This window comes from Macaca nemestrina, chromosome 5 (assembly GCF_043159975.1).
Source record: "Macaca nemestrina isolate mMacNem1 chromosome 5, mMacNem.hap1, whole genome shotgun sequence".
Taxonomy (NCBI): domain Eukaryota; kingdom Metazoa; phylum Chordata; class Mammalia; order Primates; family Cercopithecidae; genus Macaca; species Macaca nemestrina.
Window position 1 is genome coordinate 126149781 of NC_092129.1, and position 20789 is coordinate 126170569.

The 20789-nt window shown below is 35.2% G+C and overlaps 1 protein-coding gene across 37 annotated transcripts in view; it reads left to right on the forward strand.

Moving 5' to 3' along the window:
* Nucleotides 1-20789, forward strand: part of LOC105479539 (dystonin) — a 496741-nt gene that overhangs the window by 317083 nt on the left and 158869 nt on the right. For 34 of the 37 annotated variants that reach the window (XM_071095971.1, XM_071095969.1, XM_071095974.1 and 31 more), the window contains 21 exons: nucleotides 3328-3421; nucleotides 3731-3885; nucleotides 5225-5687; nucleotides 5773-5901; nucleotides 6057-6134; nucleotides 6220-6381; nucleotides 6468-6572; nucleotides 9205-9300; nucleotides 9866-9991; nucleotides 10624-10776; nucleotides 10958-11112; nucleotides 11318-11444; nucleotides 12215-12398; nucleotides 13210-13367; nucleotides 13860-14038; nucleotides 14823-14961; nucleotides 15744-15937; nucleotides 17038-17200; nucleotides 17916-17999; nucleotides 19960-20067; nucleotides 20583-20681. In XM_071095971.1, coding sequence (XP_070952072.1) covers nucleotides 3328-3421; nucleotides 3731-3885; nucleotides 5225-5687; nucleotides 5773-5901; nucleotides 6057-6134; nucleotides 6220-6381; nucleotides 6468-6572; nucleotides 9205-9300; nucleotides 9866-9991; nucleotides 10624-10776; nucleotides 10958-11112; nucleotides 11318-11444; nucleotides 12215-12398; nucleotides 13210-13367; nucleotides 13860-14038; nucleotides 14823-14961; nucleotides 15744-15937; nucleotides 17038-17200; nucleotides 17916-17999; nucleotides 19960-20067; nucleotides 20583-20681 — 3151 coding nt within the window. Of the gene's footprint in view, nucleotide 1; nucleotides 3211-3327; nucleotides 3422-3730; nucleotides 3886-5224; nucleotides 5688-5772; nucleotides 5902-6056; nucleotides 6135-6219; nucleotides 6382-6467; nucleotides 6573-9204; nucleotides 9301-9865; nucleotides 9992-10623; nucleotides 10777-10957; nucleotides 11113-11317; nucleotides 11445-12214; nucleotides 12399-13209; nucleotides 13368-13859; nucleotides 14039-14822; nucleotides 14962-15743; nucleotides 15938-17037; nucleotides 17201-17915; nucleotides 18000-19959; nucleotides 20068-20582; nucleotides 20682-20789 lie in introns of those variants that run through there. The other 3 variants (XM_071096002.1, XM_071095993.1, XM_071096001.1) reach the window with 3 other exon arrangements.

Below are 20789 nucleotides of genomic sequence, written 5' to 3' on the forward strand. Positions count from 1 at the left end.
CTGCCATGAATATCAAGTGCAGAGGGGCCTCTGTGTTCTTGTGAAATAACTTAAGTTAAACCTCTGTTTACGTGGCCTTGGATAAGTCACTTAATCTTTCTGATCCTCCATTTTCTTATCTAGAAACTCTTCTAAGAGATTTTAAGGAGTCAATCAGTGAAGTAATATGTATATAAATGACCTGCTAGGCTGGATTGGTATGTGAAGTCTCATCTAATAAGGCTTTACAGTTTTAAAACCAGTCAAAATTACTTGTGATTTCTCATATTGACCTTAAGTCACCAGGGCCTGGATCTAAAAGCTTATAGGTCAACAATGAACTGATTTTATTTCTTATTACATTTTTTGCTATAGTTCTCTTTCCAAGGGGCAGTGGAAACCAAAATATAGCTTGCCTTCATTTAAAGGGTGATGGATGGCGTCTAGAACACACTCAATAAATGTTAGTTCAGGTTCCCTTTCTGCCACACTTCTACAAGTGCGTTTACTCCATGAAATCATCACTAGCTCTTTGTCATTTTGTCTCTCACTACACCCAGTTGCCTGGGAAGGTACCATTTAATCTTCAGGAAATGTTTGTTGGATGAATTTGTCTCCTTTACAGTCTTAACCTGGTACCTGGGTATTGTGATCTGTGTTCCTCATTAGCCATGATGTCTATAGGACCTAGACCTTGTAGGGTGTATTAGTCCATTCTCATGGTGCTAATAAAGACATGTCTGAGACTGGGTAATTTATAAAGTAAAGAGGTTTAATTGACTCACAGTTCCATATGGCTAGAGAGGCCTCACAATCATGGTGGAAGGCGAATGAGGAGCAACATCTTACATGTCAGCAGGCAAGAGCTTGTGCAGGGGAACTCCCATTTATAAAATCATCAGATCTCATAAGACTTATTCACTACTATGAGAACAGTATGGGGGAAATCGCCCCCATGATTCAATTATCTCCACCTGACCCCACCCTTGACATATGAGGATTATTACAATTCAAGGTGAGATTTGGGTGGGGACACAGGCAAACCATATTACAGGGTAAGGCCTGTGTGGTCAGACACACCTTTCCAGCCCCTTTGCTCTCTGCACAGCAGCTACACTGGCTGCTTTACACCTAAACATTCTCAGATCTCAGCTCCAACATTACTTTCTCAAGAAACTTTCCATAGTTTCCTAGGCTAGTTCAGATATCTTGCTTAAAATTCTCATGTTTACATGTATTGCTCCTTCATAGTGCTTATCTTGGTTGTATTTTTATATTTATTTCTGTTATTGCTTAAGGCTTGCCTGTTCCACAGATATGACCTCCAAAAAATGTGGAGAGAAACCCTTGTTTTTTTCTGTCCCTTGCATTGCCAATGCTTTACACAGCCCTGACACACATTAGAGGTGCTCAGTATTGTCATGTTCTCTGTGCCTTATACGTTGACTTCAAGATTCAACATTGTGAAATAATGCATAAAATAAATATATGAGAGCAAGTCTAACATGTCAGTCCTTTATTAAATTACTAATTACATTTATGTTAAAGTGTAATAATATGTGTACGTAACTGGATTATTAAAACCAAAACAAGCCAGAAATATACAGGATTCAGCTTTTACGGAAGAGGTAATTCTGGGTGATTAAAATGAGATACTACATTAATCATTTGAAATAATGGAGAAGTATTCCAGAGAATACAGAGTAGATTTTTAGGCATCAGAACAGTAGCTGAATTTTAAGATATGTTCATAAAAGAAAGCAGAGAGTGGTTGAGAGTTCAGGGCCTAGAAGCCACTCAATTTTAAATTAGATTATTAGCTCAGCCTGCAAAGTTGTATGATCTTAGACAAATTCTTTAACTGTTTAAGCCTCGGTTTCCTCATTTGTAAACAGGATGTAATAGTGCTTACTACATTAGGTGGTTATGAGATGAGTTATGTATCTAAAATGATTAATTTATTGCACATAATAATTACTTAATAAATGCTAGGTTCCACTGTTATTGTTTTGAGCTGTTCTGCTCACTCACTGTATTTGATGTGGTACTCTCACACTTGATCTTAGCCAACAGGCTGAGAAGCGATTGATGTGTCACTCTCAAGTTTCCCCTTTCTTGATCCCTGAAAAGAAAAATATCTATTCTTAGAGTGGAGAAGTAACAGTATTATTGGAGGTAGGAAAATATTTAGGAGCCTGGTTGGATAAATGCCTTCATGTTTCTTCATGCAAGTTTTTTGGCATTGTCTATTTATTGCGAATAATAGCTATGTGGCATGGAAGTATATGAAAAACAAATGGAAAAGAGTCAGCGTTCTTATGCCATGTAATACCCTATAGAATGGAAAAACAAGCACAGACAAATTTGTAAGCATTGCTTCAGTATTCTACTTGGCACTTTATAGAAGGTTTAGAAGTAACATTACTGGGAGCATGTCATATAAAGAAAAGTAAATTGATATTTTTCCATTAATTTAACCTAATAAACAAATGACATGGTGGTTAAAATGGAACTGTGCTTTCTTCTTATCAAATTCATTTGTTTATAGGTACTTCATAATTTCTAGCTGTTTGCCTTCCTTACATTATTCAGCACAGACCTGGTCTTTTCGGAAGTCAGACTATGACTGGATATTTGTGTTCTTTTAGCTAATGATTGGTATTGCCAGAATAATCTTTACTAGTTATCCTGGACATCTGTGAGGCATCTGAGTTGTTTTTTAGGTGGTTGCAATTGGATGACTCTTAGTGCAAATATTTGGCATATCCTTTGCAGTGACGCCCAATCTGCCTGCTTTGTTCATACTTGTAGGGTTTTAATACAAGCTACAAAAGGCAAACCTCAGCTAGCAAGCGACTGGCTTTAGGCTAGATTCTTTTGAATAGTTATCAGCATATTATTTGCTGTGTGTTGCATATGCATGTTGAAGCATATTTAAGGAGCCATTAAAAGCTGTAATATTCAGCTGCCACTTTTCACCGTTAGAAGTAGAGCTTTTTCCAGACCTCCTACCTTTCAGTCTACTTTGAATGATCAAAGAAAGAACATAGTTTCAGGAATAAAAATGCACAGTAGTAGTTATAGTTACCGTAGCAGTGATTCTGTGTTTAGTAACACTACCAGCACTCGAACCAGTCTTGATTCGAATGAAAATCTTCTCTCGGTTCATTATGGTCCAACACTGATCAACTCTTGCATTAGCTTCGGCAATGAATCCTTTGATGGACGCAGGTATTGAATCATTGGTGTGGGATTGTGTTTACTTTTTGATGGGCAGCACTTTTCAGGAATGGCGAGCTCTTTGACTTCAAAGGGAAAAGCTTTATTTTATTTTGTCTCATCTTTTAGGTTAGAAATGTTGCAACAGATTGCCCACCGAGTTCAGAGGGACAGTGTCATCTGTGAAGACAAACTAATACTTGCTCGAAATGCTCTTCAGTCTGTAAGTTAATTTTAAGAGCCATTGAAGTTGTAGTGTAGAGGATTCACTGTGCGTTTGGATGAACTAAAACTTTTGCATAATGTTTGGTTGATTCTTGGTACTATTCTCCACTGAAACTTAAAGTTTGTTAAAGATTGTGATTGGTGTTTGCTCTCTGAGAGACAAGAAGAGGGAAAACATGTTTTTGAACCAACAAGGAAAACTAAAGAAAGCCCAAGTAGGCTTCTGTTCCAATATTTGATGTTTTATATTTGAGGTCGTTTTTAAACTTGTTTCACAGAATTAATACTGCGTTCTTCTAAAATACAGGATTCTAAAAGATTAGAATCAGGAGTGCAGTTTCAGAATGAAGCAGAAATTGCCGGGTATATACTTGAATGTGAGAACCTTTTACGCCAGCATGTAATTGATGTACAGATTCTTATTGATGGAAAATACTATCAGGCAGATCAATTGGTACAGAGGTAAGAGTGCTACTTATTCTTTCTCTGTCCTTTTTTTGTATAACTGTTTCATGGGCATTTGAAATAGGAATGTAGAATATGAAAATTTTATGAAATATATTTCTTTGCTCTTTTGTAGTTGAAAGTGTGTGTCACATTTTTGTATATTTTGGTGTTTAAGTAGATATTTGTTTTTTAAAGATTAGCAATAGAAAAAATATTTTATGGTACATATAATACTGCTGCAGGAGCTAACTCATTAAAATGAATACACTAGATGTATGTATGTTACATACATACATTTACATATATTTAAAGTATTCATGGGATGTTTGAAAGAGAAAAAATGTAAGACAGTGTCTTTTTTTTTTTTTTTTTGAGATGCAGTTTTGCTCTGTCACCCAGGCTGGAGTGCAGTGGTACGATCTCGGCTCAGTGCAACCTCTGCCTCCTGGCTTCAGATGATTCTCGTGTCTCAGTCTCCCTAGTAGCTGGGATTATAGGCACCCACCACCATGCCTGGCTAATTTTTTGTATTTTTAGTGGTGACGGGGTTTCACTGTGTTCGCCAGGCTGGTCTTGTACTCCTGACCTTAAGTGATCCACCTGCCTTGGCCTCCCAAAATGCTGGGATTATAGGCATGAGCCTCCGTGCCTGGCCAAAAAGTGTCATTTTTAATTCAGCTTTTTAGTTTTCGGTTTATCCTATTATGAAAATGTTCATAACAAAATCTTGAAAGAAAATATGTGTATGAAAACCTTTGTCACTGAGAAGTGTGTGTTTGGGGGTAGGTATGGAATATTTCAGGCTATAGTTTCTCTCTCTCTTTCTCTCTCTCTTTCTGTGTGTGTGAGTATGAATGTATAAATGCAAAAATTTTAAATGATCCTTTGACCCGGTAATTTCACCTTTAGGAATCGATAGTAATTCTAAATATGAAAAATATATACATAAATGTAAAAATGATCATATGCTATAGTAATTGTATTCATTATAAATGATAGTTATAAAGACAAATAAGATTGAAAGTCCTCATAGTACAGTGCTCATTGAAAAAAATCATGATGCAAAATTTTACCAACATAACTACAATTATCTCCTCATTTTTCTTGTTTATATTTTTGAGCAATTTTGACATACTGAAAAATTGAGTGAAGAATACAGAGTTCCCATATGCTCCCTTATACCTCCCTCTTCCCCTGTTATTTACGTCTTGCATTAGTGTGGCACATTTGCTAAAACTGATAAGCCAATATTGATACATCATTATTAACTAAAGCCTATAATTTACATTAGAGTTCACTCTTTGTGACAAGTGCCTTTTGTATTTCACCTTATCCCTTTGGATTTTCTTTTCAGGGTTGCAAAACTGCGTGATGAAATTATGGCCTTAAGAAACGAATGTTCTTCTGTGTACAGCAAAGGACGCATGCTGACAACAGAACAGACAAAGCTCATGATATCAGGAATCACTCAAAGTTTAAACTCAGGATTTGCGCAGACCTTACACCCTAGTCTCACCTCAGGGCTGACCCAGAGTTTAACACCTTCCCTAACCTCTTCTAGTATGACTTCTGGCCTGTCATCAGGGATGACTTCCCGCCTGACTCCATCTGTCACTCCAGCTTATACACCTGGTTTCCCATCAGGATCAGTTCCAAATTTCAGTTCAGGAGTAGAGCCAAATTCACTGCAAACTCTGAAGCTGATGCAGATCCGAAAACCCCTTCTAAAGTCTTCTTTGCTAGATCAAAATTTAACAGAAGAGGAAATCAACATGAAATTTGTTCAGGATCTTTTGAACTGGGTTGAAGAGATGCAGGTAAAACAGAGTTTACTTTACCTGAGTGTTTCCGTCTTTATTGTTAGCAATTTCTTTTCTAAACTTAGTATTTTACTGTTTGAAGGTACAGCTGGACCGCACTGAATGGGGCTCAGATTTGCCAAGTGTTGAAAGCCATTTAGAAAATCATAAAAATGTTCATAGAGCTATTGAAGAATTTGAATCTAGCCTCAAAGAAGCTAAAATCAGTGAGGTATGTGAATTTAAAATTTGTATATATTTTGTTTTAGTTTACTCTTGTTTTGCTTTTTACATAAAGACCCTGTAAATCAATAATAGATACATTAAGTGTGAGTCAGAATTCCTTCAGATTCCTAACTGGAGTGTCTTTTTAATCTCATGTTATAGATTCAAATGACAGCACCTCTTAAACTGACTTATGCAGAGAAGTTGCACAGATTAGAGAGTCAGTATGCAAAACTCTTGGTAAGTTTTTTTTTTTAAAACCTTCTGTTTCCCTTATCTATATTTGGCAAAAACATGATTCTTATGATGATTTTCCTTACTAAAGAATACATCCAGGAATCAGGAACGGCACCTTGATACACTCCATAATTTTGTAAGTCGTGCGACTAATGAACTTATTTGGTTGAATGAAAAAGAAGAGGAGGAAGTTGCTTATGACTGGAGTGAGAGAAACACCAACGTAGCGAGGAAAAAAGATTATCATGCTGTAAGTACACCCTTTGTACTTGCATACTAGGGTTGCATTTTAGGTTTATATATTTTTCTAACACACTTCTTAATTCTTTCTTGAAGGAGTTAATGAGAGAACTTGATCAAAAGGAAGAAAATATTAAATCAGTTCAAGAGATAGCAGAGCAGCTACTTCTAGAAAACCATCCAGCCCGGTTGACTATTGAGGTAAGCTGGACAGTGTAATGGTGTTGGTTGAATATTGATATGATTATTTCCCTTCAGATTCTTTTGTTGCTGAGCAGTTGAAAATTACAAACCATCTAACTTTTATTAAAACCTGGCTCAAAAATAATGTTTCTGACAAATTGTACTGACTGCCTTCTGTTCTCTGGCTCTAAGTATGTCACCCATCACTTAGAATAAAAGTACCCTTGTCAGTCTCTGTGGCTGAGAAGATGTATTACTGTAAATATAAATACCTTTATATGTATACCTTCTCTATATAAGCATTGCCATATTATTTATTACTGATTGTGTAACATTGCACAAGTGACATAGTCTTGCCAAGCCTCATTTTCCTACCAGAAATGGGAGAAATTACCTCTAATCCATAGAGTTGTGATGAGAATAAGAAGGAAATAATTTACTCTTATTGCTTAGTATAGTTTTTGGTACATTATGTGTTCTCAAAAAAATACCAGCTGTTATGATTCAGTTTACTACTTTTATTTATGCTCTGGTTTTGTGAGGTGTATTGGGACAGCATCGTGACAAGGCTTTGTAATGTGCAGTGAACATTTCAAATTCAGAAGTGGAAAATTGAGATGGGATTTATCAGGTTGCCTGTGCAGTTGGAACAATGTTTTAAATTGTATATTAGACAGAGTTAGTGACTTTCTGAATGGAGGATGGGGGGTTATGTAAGAAAGTAGGGATTGTCACACATGGGCTTAGGGATTGTCATTCATAGGCAGTCAGATGTGATATTTTGCCAGAGGAAAAAAAATGATGCTTGTCCTGAAAGTTGTCATGCTTCAAACTCACAATTGAGGAAAGGAATCTGATAGGTTCGCTGAAATCATAATAACTCAAAATATTAGTATAATTCTAGGCTCATCAGGAAGTTTTAGGGATGGTATGTATGATCTTTTATATAAAATACAGTTTTGTGTCTACATGAAATGTCACATATGAATGTTAAAAACGTAGAAGAGTAGGGAACCTTTTGGGAAAGGAAAGTAGAATAATGGAGGGCCTGGTATGTGGTTTTGTACACTAATAAACTAAAAAGAGAGTATTTCTTAGGGTAGAGAGATGAAAACTGTTAGGAAATACGATTATGGGCCAAGAATTTTGATGGGAATGGAACATGTGAATGTCACTCTGATCACTTTTATGTAGAAATTATAATTTAATTAATGAAAAATTTCTTAAGTATAATGAAACCTTGGTCATCTTTATGATCCCATTGGCCTATCCAGTGTCTTGTGTGGGTACATGGATAATATTTAGTTAATTATCAATACTGTTTCATGTTTTATATGAAAAAAGAATATATGATACATGTTTTCTAGCCAATTTACTGAAAGTAGCTTAATTTGAGGTAGAATATGATCATGATATGTTGCCAGATTTTCAGTGCTGCATCATACATTCCATTCGGAAACGCTGCCTAACTATAGCTCAGCAGGAATGAGCTTTTCCAAAAGGAGGAAAAATGACAGGCTTACTTAAAAGTCATTAAAGCATCTCGAGTGCCCTCTTCTGGAAATCAGTGAATTGCACCTTAAATAGAAAAGAATATTTCATGTTTCCTTAAGGAAGTAGGTATCCTTTCTACAATATTGTTTACATGAAAGATACACTCTGTATTGAATTAAAGTTCAAGAAACACATTTTTAAAATAAAAATAAAAATTCCTAGTATTTTCATCATTATAATTTCAGAATTACACTGATTTGGGAGTACACACATTTCCTTTTCCACCCTCCCCAAACCTTACCCCAGCAAAAACAAAGAGAAAACTACATAACCATGTATTTCTGTGTTAGAAGGTATATTTTATGATCTAGCACCATAAAAATTCAGAGAAAGGAGAGATGAATGTGCCACAAAAGAAAACATACCGGAGGATTCCACAAAGCAGATGTAAGAGCTGGTGGCAAAGGAGTCAAGCGTTGGTTTTGTAAATAGGAGGGATAGCTTGCATTTATTTTAGTTTTTAAATATTTTTTTTCCCGTAGCAAGAGTTAATTTTTTTCTTATATTTTAAGAAGAAATTTCAAGAAGCTTAAAATTGAAAATAAATCAACTTGCGTGGTTTAAAAATTTATATTTTAACTTTAGGACTGACTTTGTATAAGTGAGAAGACTTAGATAAGAGGAAAATTGTACTGCCCTGATTTTCTTTTTTTCTTTTTTTCTTTTTGAGATGGAGTTTCACTCTTGTTCCCCAGGCTGGAGTGCAGTGGCGCAATCTTGGCTTACTGTAACCTCCACCTCGTGGGTTCAGGCAATTCTCCTGCCTTACCTCCCGAGTAGCTGGGATTACAGGCATGTGCCACCACACCTGGCTAATTTTTGTATTTTTAGTAGAGACAGGATTTCACCATGTTGGCCAGGCTGGTCTTGAACTCCAGAGCTCAGGTGATCTGCCTGCCTCAGCCTCCCAAAGTGTTGGGACTACAGGCATGAGCCACCATGCCCAGTCACTGCCTTGATTTTCAAGTCTTATTCTGCCAAAATAATTGGTCATCTATTTAGATAGTGGAGTTAGCATTTAGAAGCATCAGTATCAAAAGGTATGTGTGCCTTGTTTCTCTCCAGTTAGTATTGATGGCTCTGTTTTATCTTTAAGGCCTACAGAGCAGCAATGCAGACGCAGTGGAGCTGGATCTTACAGCTCTGCCAGTGTGTGGAGCAGCACATAAAGGAGAACACTGCGTATTTTGAGGTATGTGAGTAGAATCATAACTTCGATAAAATCGTAACTTCCATATATATATATAATGTGAATTGTTTCCTTTGTAGGCTGGAAGAGTTGGTTTTATGTCCTATGAGATAGATTGAAGTATTCTGTTAATGCAGGAATCCTTTAAAAATCTCTTAAGATATCCTAAAATCTTTGTTCTACTCTACAAATGTGTCTCTTATTTAGGAACTGTTTTCATATAGAGAATCAACCATCTATAACTGCTGAACTTCTAAAATCATAGAAGTTTTTAAGTATTCTTGGAATTTCACTCCTACTTAAAAATTGTTTAAATCCTAATTTAAAACAGACCTTCAGTCAAAATAATAGAGAGTCAAAACATCATATACACATAAGTTTTGGACACTATTCAACTTCAAGTGTTATTCTTTGGTCCAAGGAAGGATGTGACTATTAAGCTATCTTGTGCTTTTATTCTGTTCTCACTTCTGAGGGGTACACATAGTACCTTGGTTTTGGAGGGTGACAGCTGTGTGCTTTGCTGGTATTTAACATACTTTAACTGCCAGGTTTCTTCTTTCCTTAGTTTTTCAATGATGCCAAAGAAGCTACTGATTACCTAAGGAATCTAAAAGATGCCATTCAGCGGAAGTACAGCTGCGATAGATCAAGCAGCATTCACAAGCTAGAAGACCTTGTTCAGGAATCAATGGTACTAATACAAAACCTATGCATTTTATAAGTATGCATAAGTGATTAGATTAGTGTTTTACATGAGCAGAACTTTGTATTTTATTGGCACTCTTGATATTTCCCACTAATTCAATTACACATTTGCACATTCAGTTTTAGTATTCTTTTGGCAACAAATACAACAAAAGTGTTTTTTTATGTGATAGCTTTGATATTTTAAGATGGTTTTATAGTGGGGGGTGTGTGTGTGTGTGCACGTGTGTGTTTAGTCATTCATTCTGCAAATACTTTTTAAGTTCTTAATATATCCTGGGCACTGTTTTAGGTTCTAGAGCTACAGCAGTGAACAAAGCAGACAAGAATCTCTACCATTATGCTTACATGCTAGAGAGGGAGTTAGACAATAAATAGGATAAATAAGTAAAATTTGTATAATATGTTAGGTAGCGTAAATGTCAAAGAAGAAAAAGAAAACCAAACAAACCAAAGAAAGGAAGAGGGATACAAGACAGGGTGGAGGGGGAACGATTGAAAATTTAGACTAGGTAGTCAGAGAAGACTTTTCTGATGAAGTTTAATTTGTGTGAAGTGCTGAAGGCATGGAGAGTACAAGTCTTTTACTTCTTAAAATTCACTGTATTTATTACCTAGGAAGAGAAAGAAGAACTTCTGCAGTACAAAAGCACTATAGCAAGCCTAATGGGAAAAGCAAAAACAATAATTCAACTGAAGCCAAGGAATTCTGACTGTCCACTCAAAACTTCTATTCCAATCAAAGCTATCTGTGACTACAGACAAATTGAGGTACTTGCAACTCCTAGAAACACACCAGTTTCTGTCATTAATCATATATTTTGTAAATGAGATCATATTGCTAACTAGTGATGATTTCCTCCCTCATAAAACAAAAAAAATCCCAGGATTGAGTATGGAAAACAGTTAACAGTGACCTCATTGAGTTACTCTGCTCTTTATTTAAAACCAGATAACCATTTACAAAGATGATGAATGTGTTTTGGCGAATAACTCTCATCGTGCTAAATGGAAGGTCATTAGTCCTACTGGGAACGAGGCTATGGTCCCATCTGTGTGCTTCACCGTTCCTCCGCCAAACAAAGAAGCGGTGGACTTTGCCAACAGGTTTGTATATATTAGCTGAAAACATTGATCTAGTTTTGGGGGCTCTCTGAAGGTTGAAGAAACAATTAATACTGTGTCAACACCCCACAGGATCAGAAGTCTCTAGAACTAATAAACATGGAATATTTCACACAGAAAGAAAAATTGCAGTGTGTTTTCAGAGGGAGTAAAAAGATTAATCTGAGTTCTTTTTCATGTATTTCAGAATTGAGCAACAGTATCAGAATGTCCTGACTCTTTGGCATGAGTCTCACATAAACATGAAGAGTGTAGTATCCTGGCATTATCTCATCAATGAAATTGATAGAATTCGAGCCAGCAATGTGGCTTCAGTAAGTGTGAATCTATATGTTAACCCAATATGTCCAAAAATGTGTGTGCCTTTTCATATGTGTGGTGGTGTTTGTGTTTGCTGTAGAATAGGATGGAGTCCGGCAAATCCATGCTAATATTCATTTATTCAGTGAATATTTGTTATATGCCCACAGCATATAAAACACTTTTTAAGAATTTAGGAAATCCGGAAATCATGAATTTCATTCAATGCTTACTGTGAGATGGGGAAGACAGAATGTAGTTGTTGGATATACAATGATGGGTACAGTTGATTTCATTTATTGAGTTTTGTAGACTTGTTTTTCTTTGTCGTTAAAATTGTTGGCTGGGTGCGGTGGCTCATACCTGTAATCCCAGGACTTTGGGAGGCCGAGTTGGGCGGATCACCTGAGAGGTCTGGAGTTCGAGACCAGCCTGACCAATGTGGAGAAACCCTGTCTCTACTAAAAATACAAAATTAGCTAGGTGTGGTGGCGCATACCTGTAATCTTAGCTACTCTGGAGGCTGAGGCAAGAGAATTGTTTGAACCTGGGAGGGGGAGGTTGTAGTGAGCCGAGATTGCGCCATTGCAGCCTGGGCAACAAGAGCGAAACTCCGTCTCAAAAAAAAAATTAAAATTGTTAATGAAAAAGACAGTTAATTTCAAATGTTTCTATTTATGATTATTCGTTTAGATTGGCATATACCATACAACCATTTTGAAGTGTATCCCATTCAAATCTATTAGTAATAGAATGAATTACATGAGTCTTTGGTCTTCTTTAGATAAAGACAATGCTGCCTGGTGAACATCAGCAAGTTCTAAGTAATCTACAATCTCGTTTTGAAGATTTTCTGGAAGATAGCCAGGAGTCCCAAATCTTTTCAGGCTCAGATATAACACAACTGGAAAAGGAGGTTAATGTATGTAAGCAGTATTATCAAGAACTTCTTAAGTCTGCAGAAAGAGGTAAAGCATGGGGATCCCCGTCTTTTTTTCCCCATAGGTGTTTAGTTCTGGCTAATTTTTGCTCTCAATGGGAATCTCAATCTTAGGTATATTGTATCACTCAGCCTATCATATGTAGACACAATTTCTGGAACAGTAAAAGCATGTTTGAGGTAGGAAGACTCAAGAAGGGATTTATTTGTTTCCAAATGATGAATTAATAAAAGGTGCCAACCAACTGGTTGGACAAACAACGAATTCTTACTTTTCATCATTTTCACTATTTTGCAATCCTTCAGTTTCAGAAAAGATTCAATTATTTTCCCACTTACCAAACTTGGATTTTATACAAGGATTAAAGCAAAAGGTTTTTGCCTAGTTAACTTTTGTTAGATAAAGATTTTATTTTGAACTTTTTTGATTTTAGAGACAATTTTATTAGTAATATTCTATTTTTAAAAAATCTTAAACATTGAATGTTACTCACCTACTTTTTACTTTTAAGGATTTTTATTTGATTTTTGTAATTAATCTGTAGCTAATATAATTTACATTTTTGTGATTGTAAAATAGCAACATATTATTTTGGACAGCATTTAATCAGAAATTGGTACTTCAAATCGCATTTGGGAAATATTATTAATTCTTCTTAAATTTTAAGATTTATGTTTTAAGATTTATACCTTTAGAATGGGTTTGTGATGAAAACAGGAACCATTCGCTTGACTAGCTATGTCCCAGTAATAACAAAGTTGTCATATTAAAACATAAACAGAAGCTTCTAAGAGATAGAAAACAAGGTATTTTCTAAACATTATATTTATTTTCACAGAGGAGCAAGAGGAGTCAGTTTATAATCTCTACATCTCTGAAGTTCGAAACATTAGACTTAGGTTAGAGAACTGTGAAGATCGGCTGATTAGACAGATTCGAACTCCCCTGGAAAGAGATGATTTGCATGAAAGTGTGTTCAGAATCACAGAACAAGAGGTGAGAGCTATAAATATGTTGGGAAAAAAACTAACTCTCTTAATGACCTTATGTATCATCTCTTGTGACTTCTTAATGTTCAGTTTTGTACACTCACACTAGCCAGTCTGGTGTGAGGTGAGGTCTGATTATGTAATTATTGCTGATTATAAACTAGGATTCAGTCTACCTCTGACTCAGGTAAACATGAGAATATGTACACACTCACCTTCATTGTGATGAAGGACATAAGGACTTGTAATAAAAGTCATTATACACCTGCTGTGTGCAAAAGTACTAAGTTAGATGTTGAGCCTAAGGAGATGAGCAGTAAGGGAATTATTGATTGTAAAACTTGAATGCCATGGCGTGGTTTCTTTGATAAAAAGCAAAGAATATGTATATTTCTAAGTCATTGGTCTTAATGTGAAATGTGTGTTTTTAAACTAGTTTAAGAAAAACACCTAATCATAGGTGATGGCCTGATACCTTTGTTTGTTCTCTGTTCTATAGAAACTAAAGAAAGAGCTGGAACGACTTAAGGATGATTTGGGAACTATCACAAATAAGTGTGAGGAGTTTTTCAGTCAAGCAGCGGCCTCTTCATCAGTCCCTACCCTACGATCGGAGCTTAATGTGGTCCTTCAGAACATGAACCAAGTCTATTCTATGTCTTCCACTTACATAGATAAGTATGTAACTGCTATCTCAATAAATTGCTTCATACAACTCTCATTTTTATTTACTATTAATTTAAAATTTTATTTTTATTAATATAAATATTACATTTTATTTTGTCTTAAGAAATACATTATTGGCTAGGCGCGGTGGCTCATGCCTGTAATCCCAGCACTTTGGGAAGCCAAGGCGGGTGGATCACCTGAGGTCAGGAGTTTGGGACCAGCCTGGCCAACATGGTGAAACCTCATCTCTATTAAAAATACAAAAGTTAGCCAGGCATGGTGGTAGGCATCTGTAGTCCCAGGTACTTGGGAAGCTGTGGGAGGGGAATTGCTTGAATCTGGGAGGTGGAGGTTGCAGTGAGCCAAGATCACGCCACTGCACTCCAGCCTGGAAATACGTTATTTTTATGGAGTGATGACACTTCTCTATGTTGATAGTGGATGTGCTTCAGAGATTAGCGTGTAATGTATGGTCCTTCCACATTTTGCGTGTAATTTGGGTAGCTCAGCAGTTGTAGCCAATGAATTTTCGTCTCATACTTAAATAAAGTTAGAAAGAAACCATCTTATGTTGCAATCTCTTGCTGAATACCACTTGTGGGTCAGGGCATGGGTTGGAGCACATATTCTCTATTAAGAAGAAAGCCAGAAAAATGTTAGTTTCATGGTAAATGTATCAGTGTTCCAAGGTGAAGAACATGTTATGTCATGTGTCATAATGGTGCTTCAGGACTACATTATGCAAAAGTAAACATTTAACAATAGGTGGCTATTGTTTAATTTCCTTTTTAAGGTTAAAAACTGTTAACTTGGTGTTAAAAAACACTCAAGCTGCAGAAGCCCTTGTAAAACTCTATGAAACTAAACTGTGTGAAGAAGAAGCAGTTATAGCTGACAAGAATAATATTGAGAATCTAATAAGTACTTTAAAGGTATGAGACTCACTTTTGGCTATTTTTAAATATCATATTCTACAGGTATTTCTCTAGCACTTAGATCTTCAAACATCAAGCATTAAATATCTTGGATTTTTGAATGGATTTATTCCATTTGTGTCTCTCTGATCTCACAGCTTACTCTAAATAATATGTTCAATCATTTTAGCTTGAGGAGAGTTCTCATTTGAAGTTCGAACCCTTTTGACAGTAGCTTTTGATAGTCAATTCATGTTGGTAGCAAGAGGAGTCGAAGCTAAAAAATTAAATTATTTAAATTATTTGTAATAGATAACTTGCTAAAAAAGAAGTTAATTTAAGCTATCAAGGAGGTAAATAGAAAAGTTAATCTGAGAAAGGAAAAAGACTTGTAGTTCAACTCATCTATATGTATTTCTTTAGCAAGTGTTGAAACTATTGCAAATCAATTTTTGAAAGTTATGTCAGTGATTTTTAATGCATGTATTCCTTTTTAACAATGGGATTAGTAGGCACTTAAAAGCAGACAATGAAAAAGACTTACTTTATTATTGGAGGTAGCAAACTTGCCTATGGAATATATTTTATTTTGTTGATATACAAATTTTATTAGGCTGAACTTTAAATGTCATTAAAAAATCAGAGTACAGTCAAATATTGAATATTTCGTAAAGTTTGAACTAATGTAACATTTTGTATATGAAAGTATATACATATGTATATGTATATATGAAAGTATATGTATATGAAAATGTATATTTTGTATATTTTGATAACTTTTACCAATTAATGTATTTTAGCAATGGAGATCTGAAGTAGATGAAAAGAGACAGGTATTCCATGCATTAGAGGATGAGTTGCAGAAAGCTAAAGCCATCAGTGATGAAATGTTTAAAACGTATAAAGAACGGGACCTTGATTTTGACTGGCACAAAGAAAAAGCAGATCAATTAGTTGAAAGGTGGCAAAATGTTCATGTGCAGATTGACAACAGGTTAGTATCCATTTTTGTTCAGTTTTAGCACAGATTTAATGTCTATCTATGGTAAATGAGTAAAATCTAAACATGAGGCTATGTTTTTTACTTCCATAGTTAATTTGTTAATTACAATACCTCCACTTAGCCATATTTCTTTCTTTCTTGGATGACTTTAGTAAGACATTTAACTTCAAAATAAGCATTTTTTTCAACTCTGTTTCTATTCGTATGTTCTAGCATTTATGTAGTTAATCTGCTTGCCTTTTCTGAAGGAAAAAATAATGTAGTTCTCTAATTATTACCAACTTATAATATTCAAATAACCGTGACTTAGTAAGAGCATGAAGCATACATGTGATAGGGCTGTGTGTAGCTTCTATACTGGACTTAAGAAATGTAAATAAATGGAAATGCCCTGATGTTCATTTTAATTGAAGATACAGGAAAGTCAAAATCATTTCCTCAGTTACTGAATTAAAAAAGATTTTAGGGTTCATCTTAAAATAAATGAATTTGTGTCCTTTCTCATTCATTTTCATGCTTATATTAATGCAAATAAAATGCTTTTATGATACAGTGCCATTCTCAAAAAATAAAATTATGTTCAAATATGTGTTATCTCTGTAACAAATATGATGCATAGGTTTAATGTGGTAGTTTTTAAAATCATAGAGACAAGTATGTAATCACAGCTTCTGGAAAATACTCTCTGAGACCATATTGAACCCTTCATTGGACTACCTTATCATTATTTCAAAACTGAACTGCCATTTGATGCAAGCCTTACTATTCAAGATACTGTAATTGATAATAATTATGGTTAAGTTTCCACTTTTCTTGCTTTTTAGCTTTAGCCTCTTGGGCTTGTTCTTAGAATAATCACTGTCACTAAATTGCGCAACTCAAGGAGCAGAATGTTTATATTCAACCCAAAGCCAACAAGGAATGCCCTTGGAGGTGTGTCTCAGGGTGCTGCAGCCTTGAGTTCTTTATACATACCCCTCTTGTGCTTAGTGCATTGCAGTCCAGTTATTTTGTCTCTCCCATCTCTACATCTTCCACCCTCCTGATGGATGTTGTTGGACACTGTGACTATTCCATTACTATCCTCTTAGGTTACGGGACTTAGAGGGCATTGGCAAATCACTGAAGTACTACAGAGATACTTACCACCCTTTAGATGATTGGATCCAGCAGGTTGAAACTACTCAGAGAAAGATTCAGGAAAATCAGCCTGAAAATAGTAAAACTCTAGCCACACAGTTGAATCAACAGAAGGTATGTAAAAATAACTCCCTCTACTGAAGTTATGTTTGCATTTGGTCAGTCATGCTCCTCATCTTCCTTTCTTATGTTAAATGAAAAAGTCACCAGCTCTTTAGAGGAAGGTGGAGAGTATATCAAAAATATTAAAATCTTGCAACCCAAACCTACATACATGACTTATTTTTATTTCTTGGAAGTAGTTTTTGAAAGCATGAGTAATCCAAAAGTGGAGAGTGTTGGGATAGTTTTCAAATTCCTGATGATAATTTATTTAATCATAGGTATAGAAATCTCTTTGACATTTTGCTGGCCACAGTAGTTTTCTGGGTTCCTAAATAAGTAAAAATGGTTATCTATGGAAAATTAAATACCACATTTGACAGAAAGTTTGAATGCTTTGCGATTTTTATTCTATCTTTAGGGGCCAGTCACAGATAGCTCTTGTTTTTTTTCAGGAATAGGTGGTGGCCAAGGGCATCGAGTCTGCTTTTGGATAATTCCTAAGGAGTTTAGTAATTTCTGCTTTGAAAGCCACATGGGGTGGGTCACTTCTGTGGCTTAATCTGGAAGTTTGTAATTTACCCATAAGGCAAGTTGCATATTAAGTGCAAAGGGCTAAGGAGCTATACCGTGAAGTGGTATAGATATGTCTTAGTTACTGAGCATCTTATGTAGTAGAATAGCTGAATTCCTTGTCATTTTTCTTCTAAACTGTGTATATTTATAGATGTTGGTGTCTGAAATAGAAATGAAACAGAGCAAAATGGACGAGTGTCAAAAATATGCAGAACAGTACTCAGCTACAGTGAAGGTAGGAAGATTCATTCACTTAAGTAAAATTTAATATTCAGGTATGTGATTCTACATGTACTTTCAAAGCCATGCTAGTCATTTCACTCAGTGTTAAAAACTAAAAAGAATCTTCATTTGAATTTTTTTGACACTTATCTAATAATCCTTTGTGAAATTAGTCACATGATAGCCCCCCAATTCATTCATCTTCTTCTCTCTCACATGTGTACACCCCTGCCACTCCCAGCCACCACAACAATTAGCTCTGTAGTTGGTTTCTTATCATTTTTCTCTCTTTCTTTCTTCTTTAACATTGTTAGGGTATTTCATGGGAGAACTTCTAACTTTCTCACTTAGGGGGACATTTTTCATGCTTTTCAAGTTATCATTGATAACTTTTCAGTTTTAGCCTTCCAGATCCATAGTTCCATTGCTTAGCCGGGAAAGGGGGGCTGCATAGGGCTACACTATTGTTACCTGTATTTCCATGAGCTTCCAAACAGACTTGGGAAATTACCTGACCACCCTACATGTTTCTGATTTTGTCCCCATCTTGGAAGCATCTCCAGGATTGGATAGATTACTAAAAATGTAATTTTGCAGTACAGTCATGTGTTGCTTAACAAAGGGGATATGTTCTGAGAAATGCGTTGTTAGGTGATTTTTTCATTGTGTGAACATCGTAGAGTGCACTCACATAAACCTAGATGTTATAGCTTTCTACACACAGGCTATATGGTACAGCCTCTTGCTCCTAGACTATAAACCTGTACAGCATGTTGCTGTACTGAATAGTGTAGGCAACTGTAATATAATGGTATCTATTTGTGTATCTAAACATAGAAAAGGTATAATAAAAATAGGGAATACAATATAAAAAATGGTATATCTGTATAGAGCACCTACCATGAATGGAGCTTGCGGGACTAGAAGTTGCTTTGGGTGAGTTAGTGAGTGAGTTGTGAGTGAAGGTAAAGGCCTAGGACATTACCGTACACCTCTATAGAATTTATAAACACTATACACTTAGACTATACTAGTTTATAAAAAAATTTCTTCAATAATAAATTAACATTAACTTAATGTAACTTTTTTACATTATAAACTTGTAATTTTTTTAACCTTTTGACTCCTTTGTCCTAACTCTTAGCTTAAAACAATGAACACATTATACAGCCATACAGAAGTATTTTCTTTTTATCTTTATTCTGTAAGCTTTTTTCTGTTTTTAATTTTTTTTTTTTTGTTTGTTTTTTTGTTTTTTTTACTTTTTAAACTTCTTTGTTAAAGCCTAAGGCACAAACATACACATTAGCTTAGGCCTATATAAAGTCAGGATCATCAGTATCACTGTCTTACACCTCCAAATCCCACGGGAAGGTCTTCAGGGGCAATCACATGTACGGAGCCATCTGCTCCTATGATAACAATGCCTTCTTCTGGAATACTTTCTGAAGGACCTGTCTGAAACTGTTTTACAGTTAACTTTTTTTTTTTTTTAAATAAGTAGAAGTACACTCTAAAATAACAACGAAAAGTACAGTGTGGTAAATATATAGACCAGTAACATAGTCATTTATTACCAAGTATTACATACTGAACATAATTGTATGTGCTATACTTTTGTACGACTGGCAGCACAGTAAGTTTGTTTGCACCAGCATTGCCACAAACATGAGTAACGCATTGTGCTGTGACATCACTAGGCAATAGGTGTTTTTCAGCTCCATTATAATTTTATGGGGCTACCATCATGTATATAGTCTGTCCTTGACTGAAATATTGCCATGTGAAACACGACTATATTTTCTGTATTTAAACTTAATTTAATGAATCTAGGTTAGGTTCTAATGATTTGTGTCAAATCACTAAAGTTAATTTAGTGAATCTAGGTTCTAATTATCTGTGTTAACTTAATGCAGAATGAAACTCTAGTACTTTGCTTCAATTCATTTTATTTTATTGACTCCTTTATACAGGACTATGAATTACAAACAATGACCTACCGGGCCATGGTAGATTCACAACAAAAATCTCCAGTGAAACGCCGAAGAATGCAGAGTTCAGCAGATCTCATTATTCAAGAGGTAATAAAAGTATGACAGAAAGAGGGGAAAGGGCATAAAAGAAAGAACACTTTCTTTTTGAATTTTATTTTTTATTGTGGTAAAGCATACATAGTATAAAACTTGCCATTTTAACAATTTTAAATGTACAGTTTAATGGCATTGCAGTATATCACAATATTGTGCAACTGGTACTACTGTTTATTTCCAGAACCTTTTCATCATCCCAAACAGAAAGTCTGTACCCAGAACAATACATTCTATTAAGGGTTTTTAAAAACCCTTGACGAATTTTTATTCAAGATTAATTATTAACTATAGAGATAAATGAATGTACTTCATGGTGAAATTTAGAAGAGAATTATCATTTACTATGATTTGCACAATAGTAATAAGCTCATTCTTACCATTTATTATGGGGGAGTTGTGTGTTTTGCTGTCTAAAAGCCTAGTTAATGTAATTATTATTCAAAATTCATTCAACTTTTTAAGAGTTATGGAGGTAATGCTTTTATTATTTTTTTCCTTACTTGCAGTTCATGGACTTACGGACTCGGTATACTGCCCTGGTCACTCTCATGACACAATATATTAAATTTGCTGGTGATTCATTGAAGAGGCTGGAAGAGGAGGAGGTAATCATTAACAGTGAGCAGCCTGTAAATATAAAGGAGCTAGAGACGAGCAGTAACTACAGTATAGTTTGGGAAAGCAAAACGTGTTTCATGATAAATTTATGTGGC